At 54.2% G+C, this 20,938-nt stretch overlaps 1 protein-coding gene across 1 annotated transcript in view; it reads right to left on the reverse strand.

Moving 5' to 3' along the window:
- Positions 1-20,938, reverse strand: part of PKD1 (polycystin 1, transient receptor potential channel interacting) — an 83,484-nt gene that overhangs the window by 43,691 nt on the left and 18,855 nt on the right. The window contains exons 2-6 of the mRNA XM_053991897.1: positions 5,993-6,064; positions 5,427-5,498; positions 3,952-4,121; positions 1,343-2,011; positions 933-1,116 (exon numbers count right to left, since the gene is read on the reverse strand). Of these exons, the coding sequence (XP_053847872.1) occupies positions 933-1,116; positions 1,343-2,011; positions 3,952-4,121; positions 5,427-5,498; positions 5,993-6,064 (1,167 nt within the window). The remainder of the gene's footprint in view (positions 1-932; positions 1,117-1,342; positions 2,012-3,951; positions 4,122-5,426; positions 5,499-5,992; positions 6,065-20,938) is intronic.

Here is a 20,938-nt window from a genome sequence, read left to right on the forward strand (position 1 = left end):
AAATCGCATCCTGCAGCTGCCTCCTTCATGTTTATCTGCGTGGATTAATAAAACAAATACATGGGCTAGAGGGGGCTGGGGAGCAGAGGCTGTGGGGCAGCAGCTGGGGAACAGCCTGGTTCCCTCCCGAGCTCTCGCGATTTCCGCAGCCCGGCAGCTCCACACGCAATTCCTGCCACGGCCCGGCACCCACGAGCAGCTCCGAGCCCCTGGGGGGGCACAGCCTCCCTTCCCCGGGGCAGGGAACACGAGTTTGCAGCCTCAGGATACAGGGCACGGGCTCTGGGAAGAAGGGGCTGTCAGCCCTGGAGCGGGAGCGCTCGAAGCCACACGCAGCTCTTCCCTTCCACGTGCTCTCTGGGATGTGCTTGTGAGGAGCCCATCTCCCAGCTGGGAGTGCTGACAAGGGCTGGCAGGCCCTGAGAGCTCTCCGGGTTGTCCTCCCTCCCCCGGAATGACTGGCTGGAGAAAGGGCACTCAGAGGGGCGGATTTAATCAAAGGCTGACACTTGCAGCACTCTCTGTTTATAAATCCCCGTCCTGAGGTGGAACAGATGCTGCTGGAGAGGAGCACTGCTGCTTCCCAGGATGAGAGGCAGGAGGGGAAAGGGTCTGGGCTTTGGGCTGCAGCCGTGTCTAAGGGCACAGCATCCCTTTCCACATTTCAGAGGCATCCACGGGCACAAACACGGGGTACACGAAGCCCACCACTCTCTCAATTCCCAGTGTGATTTCCAGCCATTCTGCCCCATTCCTCCTCCTCCCTCCTTTAAGGAAAGAAGCCAAGTCCAGCAAGGGCTCGAGCTCTGCTCGTTCCTCCTCTCTCTGCTCAGCAGCCTCACCCCCACCATCTCCTCACACTCAGATCCCTCCGCCCTCAGGAAGCCAAAAGCTGTGCCTAGGTGATGCCAACCCTTCCCCTCCTCACCCACCTGATGACATGAGCCACCAGGAAGCTCTGGATGTCGGGGCTGCTGACAAAAGCCAGGTCTCCATTCCCAAGCTCCTGGCAGTGCCGCTGCGCCTCCAGCCACTCCGCCTTCTCCACCACCAGCTGGTAGCAGTGGTTATTTCCCGGGAAAACCAAGCCCTCGGGGGGGCACATGGGGTGAACTGCTGCAGAGAGAACACAAGGGTGATGTCCTCTCTACGGGCCACGCACCCCAGCCCAGTCTGGGCAGGGAGGCTCCGGGAATGTCCCAGCCCCGAAGCCAACAAACCCCGTCGCTGTTAAAGTGCAGAACTTTAGGGAGCCAGGAGTGCCCAGAGGAGGCACCCCTCACCAGGAGGGGACCCCAGGAGGCAGTGCCACCCGTTCCAGCCCCCCAGGAGCCCTGCTCACCCCTGCCCAGCTCCCCGGGCTCGGCGGTGATCCCGTAGAGCACCGCCAGCCCCGTGCCGCCTCTGTTGCGGATCCGGATGTCCAGGCTCTCGTTTGCCACGACCAGGGAAGGACACTGCAGCTCCAGCTGCTGGGGTGAAGCCACCACCTCAATTTCTGCCTGCTCCTGCAGGAGCCTGGAGCCCACGAGGAGGGTGGCAGTGATGTTGTAGTGCCCGGGTAAGGCGTAGCTGTGCACAGCTGTGTGTCCAGTGGTGTTGAGAACCTCGCTCTGGTCCCCAAATTCCCACAGTAAAGTGCTGGCAGCGATGGGAATACTGACATTGAAGAGCACGGGCTGCTGCAGGCTGTAGCGGGGCTGGAGCCCCGTGAAAGACACAGGCAGCTGTGCCTGGAAGGGCGAGGGGACGAGTGAGGGGCCACCACAGCCCTGCCCAGACAAATGCTCAGTGCAAAATGGCAAACAGCCGGAGGAAGAGTTTGTTTCGTGGGCGGTTCCACACAAACACTGCCCCTGGGGGCTGAAACCCCCATATTCCTGGTCTTGGGAGTAACAGAGGGCACTGCAGGTCTCCTCGCTGAGGTTCCCAGGGTGGACAGGTGTGAAGAGGATGATAAGCTCAGCTTCTTCGGTGTAGTTTCCTGTCAGACACGTGATGTATTGAGCTCCTGCAGGACAGAACACAAGATCCTCTTGCAAAACAGACTCTGGGATGCCATGGATTGGTGAGACCCTCCAAGAGAACCACCCTGCACTCCTGGGAATGGAATTCTCCTGCTCAGCTCCTACTCTGAGCGTTTCCTTTTTGAGACTTGCCTGGGAAGTCTTTAATCCCCCAGCAACAGTTTCCAAACTCTTTATGCTAATTAGTGATGACAGAAATAACAAGCCAGTCACAGAGATTTATGGAGCAGCAGCACTCAGTAAATAAAACAGGGCTTTGGAGAGCATGACACTCCCATGGGACATGAAGCCGCCGAGTCTGACACTCAGAGGAGCCCACAGGACTCGCTACCAAGTGAGACCATGACAAAAGGATGTCCTTTGGTGGTACCCTGGCTTGGTCAGCGCAGAATGTTTCACCATGTGCTGCCTGAGACCTCCAGCAGCAAATCCAACCTTTGGGCAGTGGCACACTGGGGACACAGGGGAGACAGCGATGGACCCTCCGCCAGGCCCACCCCCTGAGGCACTTTTCTCCATGGGGAGTGCCAAGAGTCTCCCTCCTTGCAGGACAAAGTGGTGCTGGGGAGGAGGGCAATGCCAGGCCCAGGTGCAGGGATGCCCACGGGAAGGATGCACGGGAACAACTCCAGGACAGGGACACAGAGCCGGAGGATCAGCTCATTCCCTTGAGTGTCATCCCCCCTCTCTGGCTTGCAGGGGTGGGACGTTTCCCTGCCACAAACACCCAGGCAGGGCCTCTCCCTCGGCCTCTGCCCACGTGGCCCGGCCACGTTTGCGCCGCCGCCGCTGCTGGTTGCTACAACATCTCCCCCAAACATCTCAACAGCTCCAGCCTCGTGTGATCTTCCCAGATCTAACCCATCCAGCTGTCCAGCTTCCTCCACGGCCTTCCTGCAAATGCTGAGCCACTTCTCCTAAGAACAGTCCCCAGAGAGGAGCACGGCACGGGAACTGCTCTGTTTTCCACCACCAGCCTGGTCATTCTTCATCCCCTGTTGGTCCCTGAGAACTGTCAGGAGCTGGCAGGCTGTCCCAGCCTACTCCCATTACACTGAATTACCCAGAAGGCAGCCTCACATTATTGTTTCCACACTGGCTTAAAGTAGTTCAAGAGGGAACAACTAATTATCAAGAGCAGTAACAGCGCCAAGTGTTTTTCCCTTTGATAATTCCTGCAAGATGCTGCAAGCTGGGGTAGCTTTGCTGGGGGAAGAAGAACAACCAACACCTGGATTTTGGTCCTGGGCAACACTGTTCCTCACCAGGCAGCTCAGCTGGCTCCCAGCAGCCTCAGCTGGGTCCTTCAGCCTGATCCCTGCATCCTCCTGTCACACAGCTCTGGCTCCTCACCCCTGCATCCTCCTGTCACACAGCCCCCAAATTAAAGGAGAGGCCTGCTGCCTGCCATAGGGAGCCCTTGCCCTCCCTCCCTCTCTCTTATTCCAGAGTAACCGAGCATCCAGGCAGGATCAGTTTCCTTAGGGCTCTCCCTTTTCCAGTGAATTACATTTCTCCTGGCCAAGCAGTCAGCAAAATGCCCCTGGAGCAGGTGGCTGTAGATCAGGGCAGTTCATTCTCTCCCAAAGTGGAGCCCTGCCACCTGCAAATTCCCAACTCAGCACGTCCCCGGGTGCCACCACCTCCCATGAGGTTTCAGTGCTTGAGGTCAGCCTGTTCAAACCCTGGCAGAGTGACAGCCTGGGGCTGCAGGTCACAGAGCCACAGTGCTGTGGTGTCTGCTCTGTGGTCAGGGCTGATCTCAGCCCTGGTGTGACCACCCTGCTCCTTAGGGCACCAGGGTACAGAGTGTGTGACCTGATTAATTAGAGTGGAAGTGGTCACTCAAGGTCTGAAGAGGCCCCAGGTGCCCCTGAGCCCATCAGTCCCACTCAGCCAGCTCCACCCCACAGCCCCTCCTTACCACAGGTGGCATTGAGGAACAGGACATCGAAGAGGGACAGGTTGGCCACCTCAGGGGGGTGGGCACATCTGGTGTCTGACGCCTCAAGGACTCTCACTTTTCTGTCTTCCACCCAACGGGGCAACCAGGACAGTTTGCAGTCACAAACAAATGGATTCCAACTTAAGTTTCTGTCAGAGGGAGATCAGAACAAGTTAGGGATTAATGTGACATGTGCTAAGCCTTAATTACAGCAGTGTGTTCCCATCTGTGCCACTCCACTGAAAGGCTTTGGAATAACTGGGAGAGGAGTTAATGAATAGGGAATCAAGCAATAATTAACGTGATTTTTCTAGAGGCTAGAATTAGGCAAGTACTCCAAGTACTTTTTTTAACTCTACAAATAATTGTTGCAATTAGAAGCAAATGACAGACACAATCATATATCTAAAAAAATCTGCCATGCAAGAGCCCCAGGGTATGAGGGCAGCCTCTCCTGCTCGGGGAGACTATTTACAGCCCCATTAAAAAACAGCTAAGAGAATAAAATTGATCTGTCAAAAAAAGAAATGCAAAGTCAATGATAATCTTTCCATGTGGCAGTTCAATGAGAAGAGGAAAACTTTAATTGCAGCTAAGCTTGATCCAAATTACTGCCTTTGGCACTCAGCTGTGAGCAGGACAGAGCTGGAGCTGTGTGTGGAGCTGATGCCAGCGGGGCTGGGCCCTTGCAGGGCTCAACCCTGACCCTGAAATCACCACTTTGCCACCAGGCTGAGCAGGGACAGCTCCCTGGGACCCAACCCTGGGCCCCTGCGTCCTTCCAGAGCCACTTGTGAGCCAAACTGCAAAGCTGAGGATGCTCTTTGTGTCCTCAGGGACAAGGTGGGGCTGAGCTTTTCTCCTGCTTGCCCAGAGGGCTTGCACGGGGTTAATCCTTTGGCTCATCCAGAGGCAGAACTGCCATTTGTGCTGTGACTTCAGGGATCCCTCCCAGAAATGTGTGGCTCCCCCTCATCTCCCTTCACTTAGACTTCAATCAAAAAACAAAACCTGAGAACTTGAATCACTTAAGGACAACCTCCTCAAGTGACTCAGACACCTCAGTGAGGACCTACCATGCTGCAGGAACCACTGGATGCTCCAGGGCCAAGGGGTGACCACGCAGGCAGGACAGAGTGACCACGGTCAGAGACAAGAAGCCCAGCAGAGCTGGTGTGGGAGAGGAGCCAGGAAGACAAGAAGGCAGCAACAGAGGTTGGAGATAGCCAGGAGACAGGCAGAGACCAGGAAGAGGTCAGGACTGAAGGACAACAGGACCCAGGAGCAGGACACAGCGTGAGGAAGGAACTGGAGACACCCCAAAAAGCTGCTTGGGTGGGCACCTGCCCAGTATCTCCCCAAGTCAGCACAGCCTCCCCCAGCAGAGGGAAAGGAAGGGATGTTTCAAGGAAAGGTCTAAATAAAGAACTGGGAAACAAAGAAGATGAACTTACATTTCACTTAAATTAAATAAATTATCAAATATTCCATCTTCTAATGTAGAAATCTGGTTGTGGCTTATATCTCTGTAAAGGAGAGAAAAAGTTCATCATGTTAGAAGCAACTTCCTTGTCAGTGCAGCTTTTCCCTGGCAGGGTGGGCAGGCCCTGGCACAGGGTGCCCAGAGCAGCTGTGGCTGCCCCTGGGTCCCTGGCAGTGCCCAAGGCCAGGCTGGACAGGGCTTGGAGCAGCCTGGGATGGTGGAAGGTGATCTTCAAGGGCTTTAAGGTCCCTTCCAGTACCAACAGACATCTTGTCATAATTCTCTTTCTCTAGCCTTGAGATTCTCTCCATCCAGCAGTACAGAGGGTCAAACCCTGCCCGACTCCAAATGCCACCAATTCCCAAATCACTGGAGTGAGCAGCTAAAGGCTCAGGGCAGGAGCCCATGGACAGGAGCACGTGGGGCTGGGGAGATGAGGTGGAGCAAGAGCAAAGCCAAGCAGTGCAACACGAGCCAGGACCCAGCTCAGCCGTGCTGGGGGCACTGGGAGCACTGGGGGGCACAGCAAGTACTTACAGCTTTGCCAGAGATGTCAGGCTTCTGAATAGCTCAACATCTAAACCACTGATCTTGTTATTGGAAAGATCCCTAGGGAAAGGAAAAAAAAAAAAAGAAATTTCAGGCTTCGTTCAACCCCGTTTTGTCACACCTCCACTAGCAGACCTCAGAAGAGCCTCTCTCCAAACCCCAGCCAGAATCCTGACTGGAAACGTGATGTGTTGAAGGCAGAGCATTTTTCCCAGCCAAAGAAAACACCTTTCCCAAAACCATAAAGCATTTGCTGCTCATATAACCTGCAAAAAGAGATCAGGAGCCTCAGGATGTGCCCCCACTGTGCAGCACACCTGGAGCAATTACACCATGCCACACGTGGTACTAAATGTGATGCACCCTCTTAAGAGATATTCAAGTCTAATCTATGTTCAAAGAAGTCATTAAGAAGTGCTTTAGACGCAAGTAGTAATTAACTCAGAGAAAAATTTATTATGAACTTCCAAGTGTGTTTCTCGTGCCAAAGCCCTGATCAGTAATTACAAAATTGATGCGTCAACTCCACGTTTTAAACATCTTTTTGTCTCTCTTTGGAAAAGCTTAAAATGGAAGAAGAAGCAATAAAGAATGTTTTCCATTTGAAATCAGGGCAGATTGTCGTTCTAAAAGGAAGGCTGCTTAAAAAAGTCTCCAGTTGCTCCCAGTAACACCAACAGCCTTCAGCTCCTCCAAACCAAACTCTCCCCATCCAGCCCAGCTCTCCCCTCACCCATCTTCCTCCCCAAATTTAAATGGCACTCAGAGAAGAAGCGAAAGTTTCGTTCATCAGTCTCCACTTGTTCCCAATAAACTTCACTGGTCGTTTTCAGAAAAATCTCCTTTGGCCTAAACTTCCTTTTAGCAGCATCAGAACACTTCCTCCAAGCCCATGTGATGGTTCTTACCCTTCATGGATTTCTGGCTGAGCTCCCAGGAGAGGACAGGGCTGGACACACTTTGCCATGCTCCTTTCTCACCTTTTTCCCTACAGACACCTCCTCTCACTTCTCCTGGCTGTCTCAGCTGTTATTTCTACCCCTTAATCAATTATTTATTGGTTTGATCTGACATTTAAACTTCATTTATCCAAATGAAAATAATTCTGCCAAACTGACAGGAAAATTACATACGATTCCAGGAAACTGGGGATAAGTGACAGGGATGGATGCCTCTTTAAAAGGTTTATTTTCCCTGATTTTGCTGTCTGGGAGTTATTTGCCAAGCTGAGAGTGGATTCAAAAAAATTCACCAGCAATACCAATACAGAAGTCCAAGAAATGTGCAAAATAACAGCTCAGTAAATACATGAACAAAAATATCCGATAGCGCCAGCGATCTCCGTCTCAGAGCAGCTGGGACAGCACTGGAGGAGCACAGAGCATCCCTGGCTGAGCCACACTCTGCACAGGGGACAGCAAAGTCACCCCCAAACCTGCTTCCAGCTGGGAGACGAGCACAGAGACAGCTCGGGCTGGATCCCAGCAGCTCCAGCCAGGACAGCCCCTTCCCTGGGGACACCCCAGCTCCACCTCTGCTGAGCATCTTCTGTACACTGAACCCCTCTGTCCCCACTGCACCCGTGTGGGGAAGCACCTGAGCTCCAACCAGCCACCCTCCAGGGAGACCAGCACAAATATTTCCCTTCTCCTCTGAAATACCTGGAAGTCGCCCATCTGGTTTTCAGGCAGCACCTCAAGTCCAAGGAAAGGAAATGGGAGTTTCAGCTCAGATGCCTTCCTGCTCCTCGCCCAGACAAGCAGAACCTCCAAAACAAACTGTTCAGCTGCTACAAAAACAGGGCTCTGCCATTTCCAAGAGCCTCTTCCAAGGTGCTCCTTGGCTGCAGGGGCAGCGTGGGGCAAGGGGAGCTTGGGAAGGTGTCAGACACTGGGATCCTGTCTTTGGGGTGTCTCACAGCTGGAGAGGGCTCCTGTGCCTCACTGTCCTTTATTTGCTGACAGAGGACTTTGGCTGGCATCCTGCACCCTCCAGGGCCCAGCTGACATCAGGTGTGCTCACCTGAGCACCCTGACCCACAGCCCAGCGTGCAGAGCTGCTCATCCCAGGGGAGAGCTGGGGCTCAGCTCCAGAGGCTGCACCCCTGGAGGCTGCAATTAACCCTGACACTGTCACCTCACTGCAGCTCAGATGCTGCCCAAGGATCCCCAGCCCTTGGCTGCCACAGACACTGCTGAGCTCCATCCAGGACAGGCACCAAAACCAGGGCAACCCCCTTGTGTTTCCTACAATTCCTTACTGGCACCTACAAACCAGGGCAATTCCCTTGTGTTTCCTACAATTCCTTACTGGCACCTACAAACCAGGGCAATTCCCTTGTGTTTCCTACAATTCCTTACTGGCACCTACCAACCAGGGCAATTCCCTTGTGTTTCCTACAATTCCTTACTGGCACCTACAAACCAGGGCAATTCCCCTGCTGTTTCCTACAATTCCTTACTGGCACCTACCAACCAGGGCAGCCCCCTTGCTGCTTCCTTGCCCTCACGATCCCACGAGGAACTGGTGTAAAACCCCTCAGTTTTCACCCTCCCTGACCTCCTGCAAGGGAAGCAGAGCTCCTGGTGACAGGACAGCTGGGAGAAGTGAGGAATGGTGGTGGACCCAGCGCCTGCCACCTCCAGCTAGGAGCCAGGGAGCTGCCCTCTCCCACTGCTCCCTCTCCAACGTGCATGGAAAATCATCTTACGCCTTCCTGGCATGGGAGAGGTGGCTGGGAACCAAGCTGGGCTGCAGAGAAGAAAACAAACCAGGAGAGGCTGAGCAATAAAAGCCAAGGCAAAGGCTGTGGGGCAGAGCTCAGCCTGGCAGTACCACAGAGTGCCACGACTGTATTTTCCCAGCCCACTGCCAGGCCGGAGGAAATTCGGAGCAGGGTCAAAGCAGAGCTGAAGCCAGCAGCAAACAAGGCTCTCCATTGACATTCTCTGCACACACAGCCTGATGCCCTCCTCACGAGGAGAAAGAAAAATGTCGTTTCCTGTGGCTCGGGGGTCTTTAGGAACAGGCTGTGCCCCCTGGAGAAGGGCAGCCACGAGTCACAGCTGCTCAGTCCTGCCTCAGTTTCCACAGCTGTAAAATGGAGCCACGCAATGTCATTTTGTGGGATATGGGGCACCAGGACTCACCAACAGCTACGGTACGGGACACAAACTGTGTCACCGAGAGCCCCTCACACTGCCACGTTCCACCTCCCAGCCCAGCAAAGGGAGAGGTTCAAATACTTCTGGAAAAGGGAGGTGGTTTAGTGAGGAAGGTGAAGCTTTGGGGAATAAGGGAATATTCAGTCATGAGGGCGTCAGCCTGAGCCTTGGGAGCCTTCAGCTCCATCCCAGCCCTGCCAGGACTCCCTGTGTGATGCTGGGAGCATCCTGGAGCTGGCACACCCACAGCCCAGCTCACAGAGAGGGCGAGGCTGGGTCAGGCAGCCAGCCCGACCCGCTGCCGATGGAGTCGGGGAATTTTGGGGGAAAAGGCACCAAGAGCTGGCTCCTTTCCCAGCTGCTGCCCCGCAGCAGCGCCGCGGAGCGAGGGAGGGAACGAGAGCACTGAGGGCAACAGGAGGGAGCAGGAGGGCTCAGTGCCACCCACTCCACCCCTCGCTGATGCTCAGGAGCCCCCCGAGTGCCAGCCCGGGGGTTATTCCTGCCGTGGCCAGGCTGGCTTTGGGCACTGCTGTTTGCTCCCTCGTTCCACGGGACATCTCGCGTTCGGCGGAGCACGGGCGGCCCCGCTGCCAAGCCTGATGTCATGCTCTCATTATGTCATTTGTGGGCCCGCTCTGCCTCCGTTTCACAAAAAAGGGAGGGAGGCAGAGGGAGGGCAGAACTTCCCCGGCCCCTTTGGTGCAGGGAGCCCTGCCAGAACAGTAATGGGAAAAGCATCCGGAGACGGAGAAGCGTCGGAGCGAGAGGAGCCCGCGCGGCTGGGGCAGAGCACGGCCCGGGAGAGGAGCCCCAGGTCAGGGCCACCATCAAGGCTGAGGCTCCTGAGGGGCAGCAAAGCTCCAGAGGGGCCAGGGAAACACAGCCCTCAGCAAAGCCCAGCAGTGCTCCCATTTCTCACCCCATCACACAGGCTGTGGCTGCCCCTGCATCCCTGGCAGTGTCCCAGGCCAGGCTGGACAGGGCTTGGAGCAGCCTGGGGAGTGGAAGGTGTCCCTGCCCACAGGGGTGGCATTGGATGGGCTTTAAGGTCCCTTTGAACCCAAACCATTCCAGGATTCTGTGAAAAGCCAGGCTGCACCGTTCCACACCCTGTGGCCGGTGAGAACAAGGGGCACAGGGACACGTGAGATGGCTGGTGGGACACAGCAAGAGCTTCCAGAGCCTTCCATCGCCTGCCAGACCCACAGACTGCCCGAGAGATGCCCTGCACAGCCCCAAGGCTGCCTCCCACGTTGCCATGGCAAACACTTGCCTGTCTCCAGGAACAAAAGGCAGCACGGAGCTGATCCTGCCTGACACACAGAACAGACTTTCCAGAAAAGAGCAGGAAAAACTCTCTGAGCTTTTGCCTGCCCGAGCCAGGAAAAATTACAGGTTTTTGCTGATCAGATTCCTTTTTTTCCTTCGTCTTTTGGCTTGCACCTCTCCAAGGAAGCACAGCAGAAGCAGCAGCACTTGTGTGCAGAGGTGAGGATAGAGATTATTTCCACAAAGGGTTCTGGAAATCTGAAAAAGCACGGATTTTCCTGTGTGCAGGGCACAGGGAGCAATGCTGTGGTCCTGCAGCAGGGGCAGGGACAGCCTCACAGCTCTCCTGCACCAGCAGTTCTCTGCCTTTCAACACAGACAGGGGGGGAAATGGCACATGGAGATCTTCACCCCCAGTTACTGGTTTCAGTCATGCTGAAGCAGGGATTCTCCAAGGCAAAAGGGTTCCAGCTCCACCACACATCACCCCCAAGAGCTGCAAGAGGGGCCTTTTGTGGTGGCAGGCAGCTGTGAGCACCCTCACCTCCCCGAGGCTGTCACAGCACGATGACAATTCATTTGTTCCTTTGGAACTGATGAGTTTCAAATGCTGGCTCAAGTCCTTCGCTCTCTCTGAGGAATTTGCCCCAAAAAAAAAAAAAACTTTTTCACAAAAATTCATCTAAAAATGGAATGTTTTTCTTCCTACAGCAAAATCCTGATTGTTGGTACGGAATGCAAGGCAAGGTGAGCATCTTTGCCATGTTCTGTACACCCTGTGCCCTCCTGAGGAGAGCAGAGCCCTCCCAACATGCCCTCGCAGGGCAGCAGTGCCAGGAGCAGACCCAGGTGTCTCTCCCAGCTCCTGCAGGGCCACGAGCAGGTCACTCCATCACCGTGGGCTCCCTGTGATGCTCCTCCCTCACCTCACGGCCTTGCCTCCTCCTGTTCAAGTCTCTCCCTGAGCACCAGCACAACAAAACCCTTGGATGTGCAGGAGTAAACCCAAGGTTGGGACCACAGGCTCTTCCCAGCTCAGGAAAGGGGGCTGTGAGAGCCTGTGCTCTGAGCAGCAGGGAGAACACTGAGCTCAGGGCACCCCAGGTGACACAGTCCCTCCTGCAGTCCCTCCTGCACTCCCCCTGCTCCTGTGCCCGTGCCTCAGCCTGGAGCAAACAGAGGAGGTGAGGCTGCAAACACTGCAGGATGCACAGCCAGGGGACCCCCATCACAGCCAGGGGACCCCCATCACAGCCAGGGAACCCCCATCACAGCCAGGGTGTCCCAACTACACCCAGGTCACAGCTATGGTACCCCTGCCACAGCCATGGGACCCCAATCACAGCCAGGGTGTCCCAACCTTGGCTAGGGTGTCCCAGGCACAGCCAGGGCACCCCAACCACAGCCAGGGCATAGCTATGGCACCCCTGCCACCGCCAGGGTGTCCCAGGCATGATCAGAGTGTCCCAACCACAGCCAGGGCATCCCAACCACAGCCAGGGCATCCCAACCACAGCCAGGACATCCCAACCACAGCCAGGGCATCCTCACAATAGCCAGGGCAGCCCTGTCATGGCCAGGGCATCCCAGCCATGGATGGGGCATTCAAACCACGGCCAGGGCAGCCCCAGCAAGGTGAGGAGAAGCCCTCCCTCCAGGTGGGAGCTGTCTGCAGAGCAGCTGTGCTGCAGGAGCAGCTCCTCACAGCCAGCAGCTTCCCGCAGGCTTTCCCAAATATGGCTGTGGAGCGGAGCAGGGATGGAGGCCCTGGAACAAAGGGGACGTGTGACCTCATGCAGGACGTCATGCTCTGGCAGGGCTGTCCTGGAGCCATGGCATCGTGTGCTCCATCCCTCTCCCCTGCCCAGGGGGCTGCGAGGGGGCTCCCAAAATCCGGGACCCGCAGCTCGGCTCCTCTTACACGTTATCCCTACCCTGAGCTGATTCCATCTCCGCATTCCCAACACCACTGGGGTGTCACCAGGGGCGCTTGGGGAGGCCAGGAAGGGGCTCCAGGGGGACAGGGAGGTGGATACAGGGGTGGCCACCGTTCTGAGAGGTCCCTCCCACCTTCTGAGCCGCCCGAGTGAGCAGCAGCTGGCACTGGCCAGGGCTGGCCCCGGCTGCAGTCCTTCCCTCAGTGCCAGGGGGTGACTTCATGTGGCACAAAGCAAGGAAGAAACCTCAGGCACCACCCCAGCCCTGTGACACCACGGCAAAGGATGGGAACAGCAGAGACCTCCAGCTCGGGAGAGCAGCAACCCAAACACTGAAAGCCAGCCGATGTCCGTAATTAGCGCCGCACGCAAACGAGCTGTCTGCAGCTCCAGCCAGGGAAATGTCAGCCCTGCAAACACCCCTTTGTTTCATGGAAAGTCTGCAAAGCAACCAAAGATGTGATAAGTCCAAGTATCTTCCCAGCACAGGGAACAGCAGATCCTATTTGCAGCCCAAAGCCAACTGCTTTCCACGCAGATCCCCACTTCTTCCCCCAAAACACCTCTGCTCCCACGTCCTGTGCCACTGTGTGCCAGCACACAGCAATCCCAGTGCCCAGCTCCGCTCCCCTGGAAACCCAGCACCTCTCCAGCATTTTGGGAGCCCAGGAACATTTGATTTCACCACAAAAAGGGAGCCCTCTGCAAGCTGTAATTTAGGGATTACACAGCTGAGCTACTCAGTGCTTAATCTTCCTTACACAAAGTGAAGAGTTTTCAATAAATGTTTAGGTATTACTGATATTAACTCACCACTGGGACAGGGAATGGCGCAGATAATCTCTGCCTCCTGGTTTTTTATTACTCAATTTGTATTTATTTTGTAAGTGAGGCTTTTCCTTGGACAGCTGTCCTCTAGGGACATGAAAAACAGTAAAACTCCCAATGCTATTTAGTCCTAGCACTATAAACTCTGCAGTCCACAAGAAACGAGCCACAGGCAGGGTTCACAGGATGCAGGAGGCTCAGGATAATGCTGGACTGATCACAGGGATGTGTCACTGAGCTGACAGGGGAGCTGGAGCCAAGGGACATGGAGAACTCCAGGAATTCTTCTCCAAAGCACACATCCCATCTGCAAACACTGGTAAAGCCTGAATGGGTTGTTCCTTGGAAGCATTCTGGGGTATCTGTGTTCTGTAGCCCAAAAGGAAGAGGGGAACAATTTGGGCGCCACTGATGCAGAATGAGAGCCACAAACCAGGGACTGCCTGACCCTCCAAAACACGGGGAGATCTGTCACAACCTTCCCCTCCGAGCTGAATTCACAACCCAGCTGAGAGAATGTGAGACTGATAAGGCAGCACCAGATCAAAAGTCACTTCTTCAAAGAGCTGGGAAACAACTCTCCCATTTCTCAGGCAGGAACAGTCAGCGCGTTGTCAGGCACCGGCAGCACAAACAAAGGGAAAACAAAGGCACAAGCAGCAAAACGCAGCCCTCACAGGGAATCAGGGAATCCTGGAACGGTTTAGGTGGGAAGGGACCTTCAAGATTACCCAGTTCCACCTCCTGCCACAGGTAGGGACACCTTCCACTAGCCAGGGCTGCTCCAAGCCCTGGAGTTCACGAAGGATTGAGGATTTAGGAGAAACAGCAGCAAGCAGGCAAAGCCTCTCACGGCACACAGAGGGCACACTGGATCCAGGGCACACAGGAGAGGCTCCTGGCCAAAGCCACGAGGTGGCTGAAGGACACTGTCACCACATCCCTCCCGCTGCTGGAGCAGCACAAATGAAAGGGTTTTGGCATTTCCTCCCGAGTCCTCTGCAAAGTCTGAGCTCCACATGCTGTTCCCACATTCCCCAGCACCAGCCTGGCTCCACACAGACCTGCCAGGACCTGCCTCCCATTGCCCCCGTCCCCAGACCTGGACTGTCCCTTCCCAGGGCAGGCAACGCTCCTCAGACCTTTCCCCTTCACAGCTGACAGTCCCAATCTGTTCAACCTTCAGCTAACAGCCCCCTCCAGCACCTCCAAGTTTTCCAGGTTCCTGGGTGGTTGCTGAAGAAAAACAGTTTTGTGTCTATTTTAGCCCCGTCTGTCTCTTGATTTTCATCCCCAATCTGTTTTACCAACATTTCATTTAAGAGGCTCCCCGTTTCAGGCTCTCACCAACATCCCTCAGCTCCAGCATGGGATGTTCCCTGAAAACACTGATGGGGAAAAGGACAAGAAGAAAGGAAGAGCCACTCAGGCCCAGGCCTGGCAGGGCGTTGTCAGAGACCAACTTTGAGCAGGATTTTGCAGCACAGCCTGTGCTGGAGAGCTGATGAGCCTCTTGACTTATTTTCTTCCTCCCAGAGGGAAAACTCATGGATTTGGGGTTGTCAGATTAGTACTTGACATGTTTAAAAATAGCCCAAAGTAAACTTTGGTGCTGCTCTGTGATGCTGAGCACAGCCCTGAGCTCACAGCCACTGCCTGCAACAGAAAATCCCCAGAGCAGGAGGGCTGGGAGCAAAAAGCAAAGTGCAGCACGTTCTGACCCCCAGCCCTGGCCAAACCACAGCTGCAGCACAATCCTGTGGTGTTTTCCCTGCAGTTTCCCTGATGTTTGTTCCTGATGGTTCATCCCAACAGCTCAAACACTGCAAACCATCAGGTTCCACACACCTATTCCTGCATCAAGCCCGAGCAGGCAGCTCCCATCCTTCCAGAGGATGTTCCCATCTCACATGAAGACTGAGAATCACTGAAAGGTTTGGGTTGCAGCAAGCTGATCTAGTGGGAAGTGTCCCTTCCCATGGCAGGGGCTTGGAACTGGATGGCCTTGAGGTGTTTTCCAACCCAAACAATCGTTTGGGTCAAGTCTGTCATCCTATGAAACATTCTCAAGACAATGTTTAATCCCTTTAACATCTGCAGTGTTGGTTTCTTTCATTCCAATTCCTAACAAATACATGTGACATTGAGTCAAACTCAAAAATTTGACTCAGAATTCAAAATCTGACTTCTTGCAAAAATCAGATGTGTATTACATCAACGTCAGCATCTTCTGCTCCTCCATCTGCAAAGTTACTTAAAAGGCAGAGGTTTGGGAGATCTATTTTCCACAAGTGGATTTTCCATGTTGACTGCCACTAATTACACCATCCCCTTTAATTTTTAGCTAATGCCATGCTAGGCACAGCATTGTTTCTCCCTGGGACAGAAAATCAGGACATTGGGCTGATAAATGTTTGTACCTCCCCATTTACCTTCTGCTAACACTGGCACCATGTTTGTTTTGATCCAGTCCCTGGGAATGTCCCTAAGGCCCAAAAATCCATTAAAAGCGATCATTAATAGCCCAGAGGACTCTTCAGCCAGATCTTTTAAAATTCTTGGATGCAAAATATCTGAACTTGCTGGTTTAAGAAGGTCTGACATTAATAGCAGCTGTTTAACATCCTCCTCGGTTACTGTTGGAGTGGAAAGTGTTTCATCATCCTCATATGATACAAATACATCACCTGGCTTTTTTCCAAATAGAAAACAGAAATATTTACTGAGCAGTGCTGCCTTTTCTGTATTTCCATTGATAATTTGACTATGTTCCTCTATTAACAGACCAGTATCATCTAACTCCTTTAATTCCCAGTGTACTTGAAAAACTCTTTACTCTTCTCAACCTTGCTGGACACAGACTTTTCCTTAAGATTCTTTTGCTTATCAGTGTTCAGTGGGCCTGATCTGAGCCCATCACAACCAACATTTCTCTTTCCTATCTTGTATATCTATTTCCTGTGAGAGCTTCCACTTCTCATTCAGGCTCTCACAATGCCAGAGGCAGAGTTTTGAGCATCCACAGCTTCTCTGGGCAACATGTGCCCTGCAAATGTTCCAGCACCCTCACAGGAAGAATTTCTCCCCAGTTTCCCACCTAACCCTCCCTGTGCTGGTGTGAAGCCATTCCCCCTTGTCCTGGCCCTCCTGGCCCTCCAAAGTCCCTCTGCAGCTTTCCCTGTGTCCATGACTGACCCTTTAAGGGCTCCTCTTTAAGGACCTGATGCCCCAATGCTTTGCTCTCCCCTTCTTTGCAGTGAAGATGATAAGGAAAGAGAAAATCAGAGAAGTAAAAAAAATAACGCTCTGCTGTATCAATCCTATTAAAAGAGAACCAGCCCTACCACATATCCCTCAGGGATGGTTACAGCCTTAATTTGAAGCTGTTCCGTAAAAAGCAATTTTCAGTCTTCTCCACTCTCCATGCAAACTCTTTTTTTGTGCAATTAAATCTCATCTTCCCATTTTCTCCAATTCTGGCACATCCACAGCAGCTGCTTTGTCCTTGACATGCACAACCCCTGGATACCTGTGGGAGGGCAACGACGGAACCCCAGAATGGTTTGGGTTGGAAGGGACCTTAAAGCTCATCCAGTTCCAACCCCAGCACCTTCCACTGTCCCAGGCTGCTCCAAGCCCTGTCCAGCCTGGCCTTGGACACTGCCAGGGATCCAGGGGCAGCCACAGCTGCTCTGGGCACCTGTGCCAGGGCCTCGCCACCCTCTGAGTCAAGGATTTCTTCCCAATATCCCATCTAACCCTGCACTCTTCCAGTTCAAAACCAGCAGAACCCTGGAATGGTTTGGGTTGGAAGGCACCTCAGAGACTACATCATTCCAAGCCACCTTATCTGCACCCAGTCAGCCAAAGCTTGCACAACTCCTCCAGAAAACAGGAATATGTGGGACTGTGTCAGAGCCTGCTGAGGGACCCCTCTGTGACCACCCCAGCCCAGAACCTTCCTGAGCTCCAGCAGCCCCTGGGATTCCATGCCCAGGGCCGGGAGCCACAGCCCGGTGCGGGTGCAGCTCCAGGGGCTCTGTGTGTGTGTGTGTGTGTGTTTGTTTGGGATTTTGTGAATAGGGCTGCTTAGCACGTTGAGTCCTCCCCGCAGGGCTGATGTGTTAGAGCCCATTGGCTCCCTATTCCCTGAAGGAAACATCTGCACATTCCAGACACATTCTGTAACGGGAGTGAAACCCATCCTTGAAGTGAAATTTTACAGCCTCCACAGCGCAAAATAACGATCGCTGGCAAGGGCCAGTGGAAAAGTAATGTTTAAAATATTATTACAGGGAAGCGGCTGCCAGAGCCTCAAATTAATCACTTGAACGTGTCTCTGGTGCGTTATGTAACGCTGGGCCAGCTCCCACCCGGAGCACAGCTCTGCTCCAGCCCCATCCCACTGCCCAGCTCTGCTCCAGCCACATCCCACTGCCCAGCCCTGCTCCAGTCCCATCCCACTGCCCAGCCCTGCTCCAGTCCCATCCCACTGCCCAGCTTTTCTCTGGCCACATCCCACTGCCCAGTTCTGTTCCAGTCCCATCCCACTGCCCAGCTTTGCTCTGGCTACATCCCACTGCCCAGCTCTGCTCCAGTCCCATCCCACTGCCCAGTTCTGTTCCAGTCCCATCCCACTGCCCAGCTTTGCTCTGGCTACATCCCACTGCCCAGCTCTGCTCCAGTCCCATCCCACTGCCCAGCTCTGCTCCAGTCCCATCCCACTGTCCAGCTCTGTTCCAGTCCCATCCCACTGCCCAGCTCTGCTCCAGTCCCATCCCACTGCCCAGCTCTGCTCCAGCCACATCCCACTGCCCAGCTCTGCTCCAGTCCCATCCCACTGCCCAGCTCTGCTCCAGTCCCATCCCACTGTCCAGCTCTGTTCCAGTCCCATCCCACTGCCCAGCTCTGCTCCAGTCCCATCCCACTGCCCAGCTCTGCTCCAGTCCCATCCCACTGTCCAGCTCTGTTCCAGTCCCATCCCACTGCCCAGCTCTGCTCCAGCCACATCCCACTGCCCAGCTCTGCTCCAGCCACATCCCACTGCCCAGCTCTGCTCCAGTTCCATTTCACTTTCCAGCCCTGCTCCAGTCCCATCCTGCTGTCCAGCTCCCCTGCCCTCCCCCAGAGCCAGGACAGACCAGGCTCCCACTGCTGCCATGGGGACAGACATCTCCTTCTCTGAGGTCTCTTCCAGGCAGGCGTGGGGACCACATCTCTTCCCGGTGTCCAATTTTTTCTTGTGCTAAAGGAAATCCCAGGAGAGAAAAGGACAAGGGGTGTTTCCCCATCCCCTCTGAAAAGCAGCATCCATCACAGCAGCAAAGGGAGCTGCTTCCCACTGTGGTCCTACAGGTCTACTGGTTAAACTGGTTTGCTGGTGGCCCACCTGGTCTGGCCATGGCACAGGTGACAGAACAGGGACATTGTCCTCTCCTCGTGCAGTGATCACTAACTGGCAGGATGCAAGTATGATAACAATGCAACTGATGCTCAAAATAAAATTTAAAACAGCCTCTGAAGGAAAGCAGGAGCACCAACAGCAGCGGATGCAGACCCAGCTCCAGGGGAGGAAGGAAGGCAATGCTTGGCAGCCTGAACCAGCAGCAGGAAGAGAAGGAGTAAAACAAATCCAGCAGAACGGGGAGAATCCTGCAGGCCCTCAGGAGGGAAGTTCCCCCAGCAGAAACAAGGGCAGAACTCTGCTGCCCACCAGGCTGAAGATACCACGCACGTAGGCAGATGCTGATGAGGATGTCTCCATCTCTGCTGTTCCACAGCTGATCCAGCCCTTCTGGGTGCTGAGGGCTCAGCCCAACCCGTGCCAAATTTCAGTCTCCCCGCAGGAACACGGGGGAGCAGAGGTGCTCTGGTGACAGGTAGCTCTGAGTGCTGGGTGGTCTCTGTGCAGAAGTTCCTCCTGGAGCTTGAGATAACAGCATTTCCAGGATTCCGTGGGAGAAAGGGCTTCCAAGTCACCGTTCAGTTGTAAACATCCCTTCAGCACAAAGGCTCCATAACTCAAAGTCAGGCCCACAAATCCCTACTGGAACAAAAACACTCAAGGAATTCCTCTAAGCTGCAGCTCTGGTTGATGCTCAGTGCTGTAAATCTGAGGGCAGGGCAGACCCCAGGGCAGACAGAGCACAGGGACCTGGCCTGAGGAGGCCAAAGGACAGGCTTCCCCTAATCCCCCCTTGCCCGTGCCGACACCGATTCGAGCTCCCCCAGTTTTTTTTTCAAATTTTCAAATGTGGTTGTTTGGGTTGGAGGGCTCTGCTCTCAATGTTTTTGCAGCATGTTCAGTATAGAACCTTAAATATCTTCCTTCTGAAAACAAAACCCAATTAGAACCCAATATAGAGCTGCCGGTTCCCGTACAAAAGCCATTTGCATGTTTCTGGCATTAATAATGTGTGTGGTTGGGCTGCTTCCTTTTAGCATTAGAAAGTCTTCTGTGATGCAGTCAGAATATTTCTGCTTCAAAAACGCTGATGTTCAGAGGCCCCAGAGTAGGTACAGAGGAAAAGGAGCAGCTTGCCTGGGCCTCAGCTGCCCCTCTAGCAGACTTTCTGAACAGGTTTGGGAGACAGAAAACCATTTGAACCATTTGATTTGTTCACAGAATCCTGGAATGGCTTGGGTGGGAAAGGAACATAAAGACCATCCAATTCCGCTCCCTGCCATGGGCAGAGACACCTTCCACTACCCCAGGTTGCTCTAAGCCCCATCCAGCCTGGCCTTGGACACTTCCAGGGCCTCCACACCTTCACAGGGAGGGATTTCTTCCCAATATCCCATTTAAATCTACTCCTCAGAGTGCTCTCAAGTCAGATCACGTGCAGGTGATGCACATTCCTGGTTCTCTCCGGACCACTGTGCACAGGAGCCTGCTCAGTGTCCTCCTCTGGACCCACCCTGACCAACAGATCCATCCAGGGATCCACCCCCTCCCACGTGTTGTACATCAAAATATCCACCAGCCCCTTAAAATCCCAAGGGTTCAAGTGGCACAAGTGACTCCTCAGCAGTGACACAGCTGGAATGGCACGAGCCTGACACCGCAGCCAGCAAGGGTCTGGATCTCCTGGGTTCAGCAGGACTTGCACATCCAGTTCTGCCCATTCCTTGGAAAACCTGAACTCCAGATAGGAGAGAGCCAAAACTATAACAATGAGCTGCCTGAGATGAGTTATTGTCCACACTTCTGCCAAGTATCAGGGGCTGAGAAATCCACTCTGCAACGTATCTGGAGGTATGGGGTGGAGACCAAAGGACAGATCCCTGGAAAGAGCTCTGGAAGAATGCTCCAACCAAGTCATCAGCCTATCCTGGAAAGATGCAGCTGACCTCGAGATAACCTGCTTGCACTGCTCCCCTCAGCTCAACTCTTCCCCTTGGCCTGGACTGATCTCCATCTGTCCAGAGCGACAAGAACAATTTACCTCTGACCTCTGGCTCGGTCAGACCCTCCTGGGCTTGTCTGTGCTGGCTGTGAAAGAGCTCCTGTGCAGCTCCTGTGCAGCCCTTCAGCAACTGCAGAGCCTCCTGTGCCCCAAAGGGCTCGTGCTGCAGCTCAGGGGAGACGTGGGGCTCTAGAAAGAGCTGAGAACATGGGTGTGCTCCTCCTCAGGGACAACGAGAACCTCCACGCTGCCTTGGGGAAGGACACGGAGGGCTCTGAGCCTCCACCCTCCACAGCCCAGAGCCAGGACTCATCCCCTGTCCTGGCA

Source organism: Vidua macroura, chromosome 16 (genome assembly GCF_024509145.1).
Source record: "Vidua macroura isolate BioBank_ID:100142 chromosome 16, ASM2450914v1, whole genome shotgun sequence".
Classification (NCBI taxonomy): Eukaryota; Metazoa; Chordata; class Aves; order Passeriformes; family Viduidae; genus Vidua; species Vidua macroura.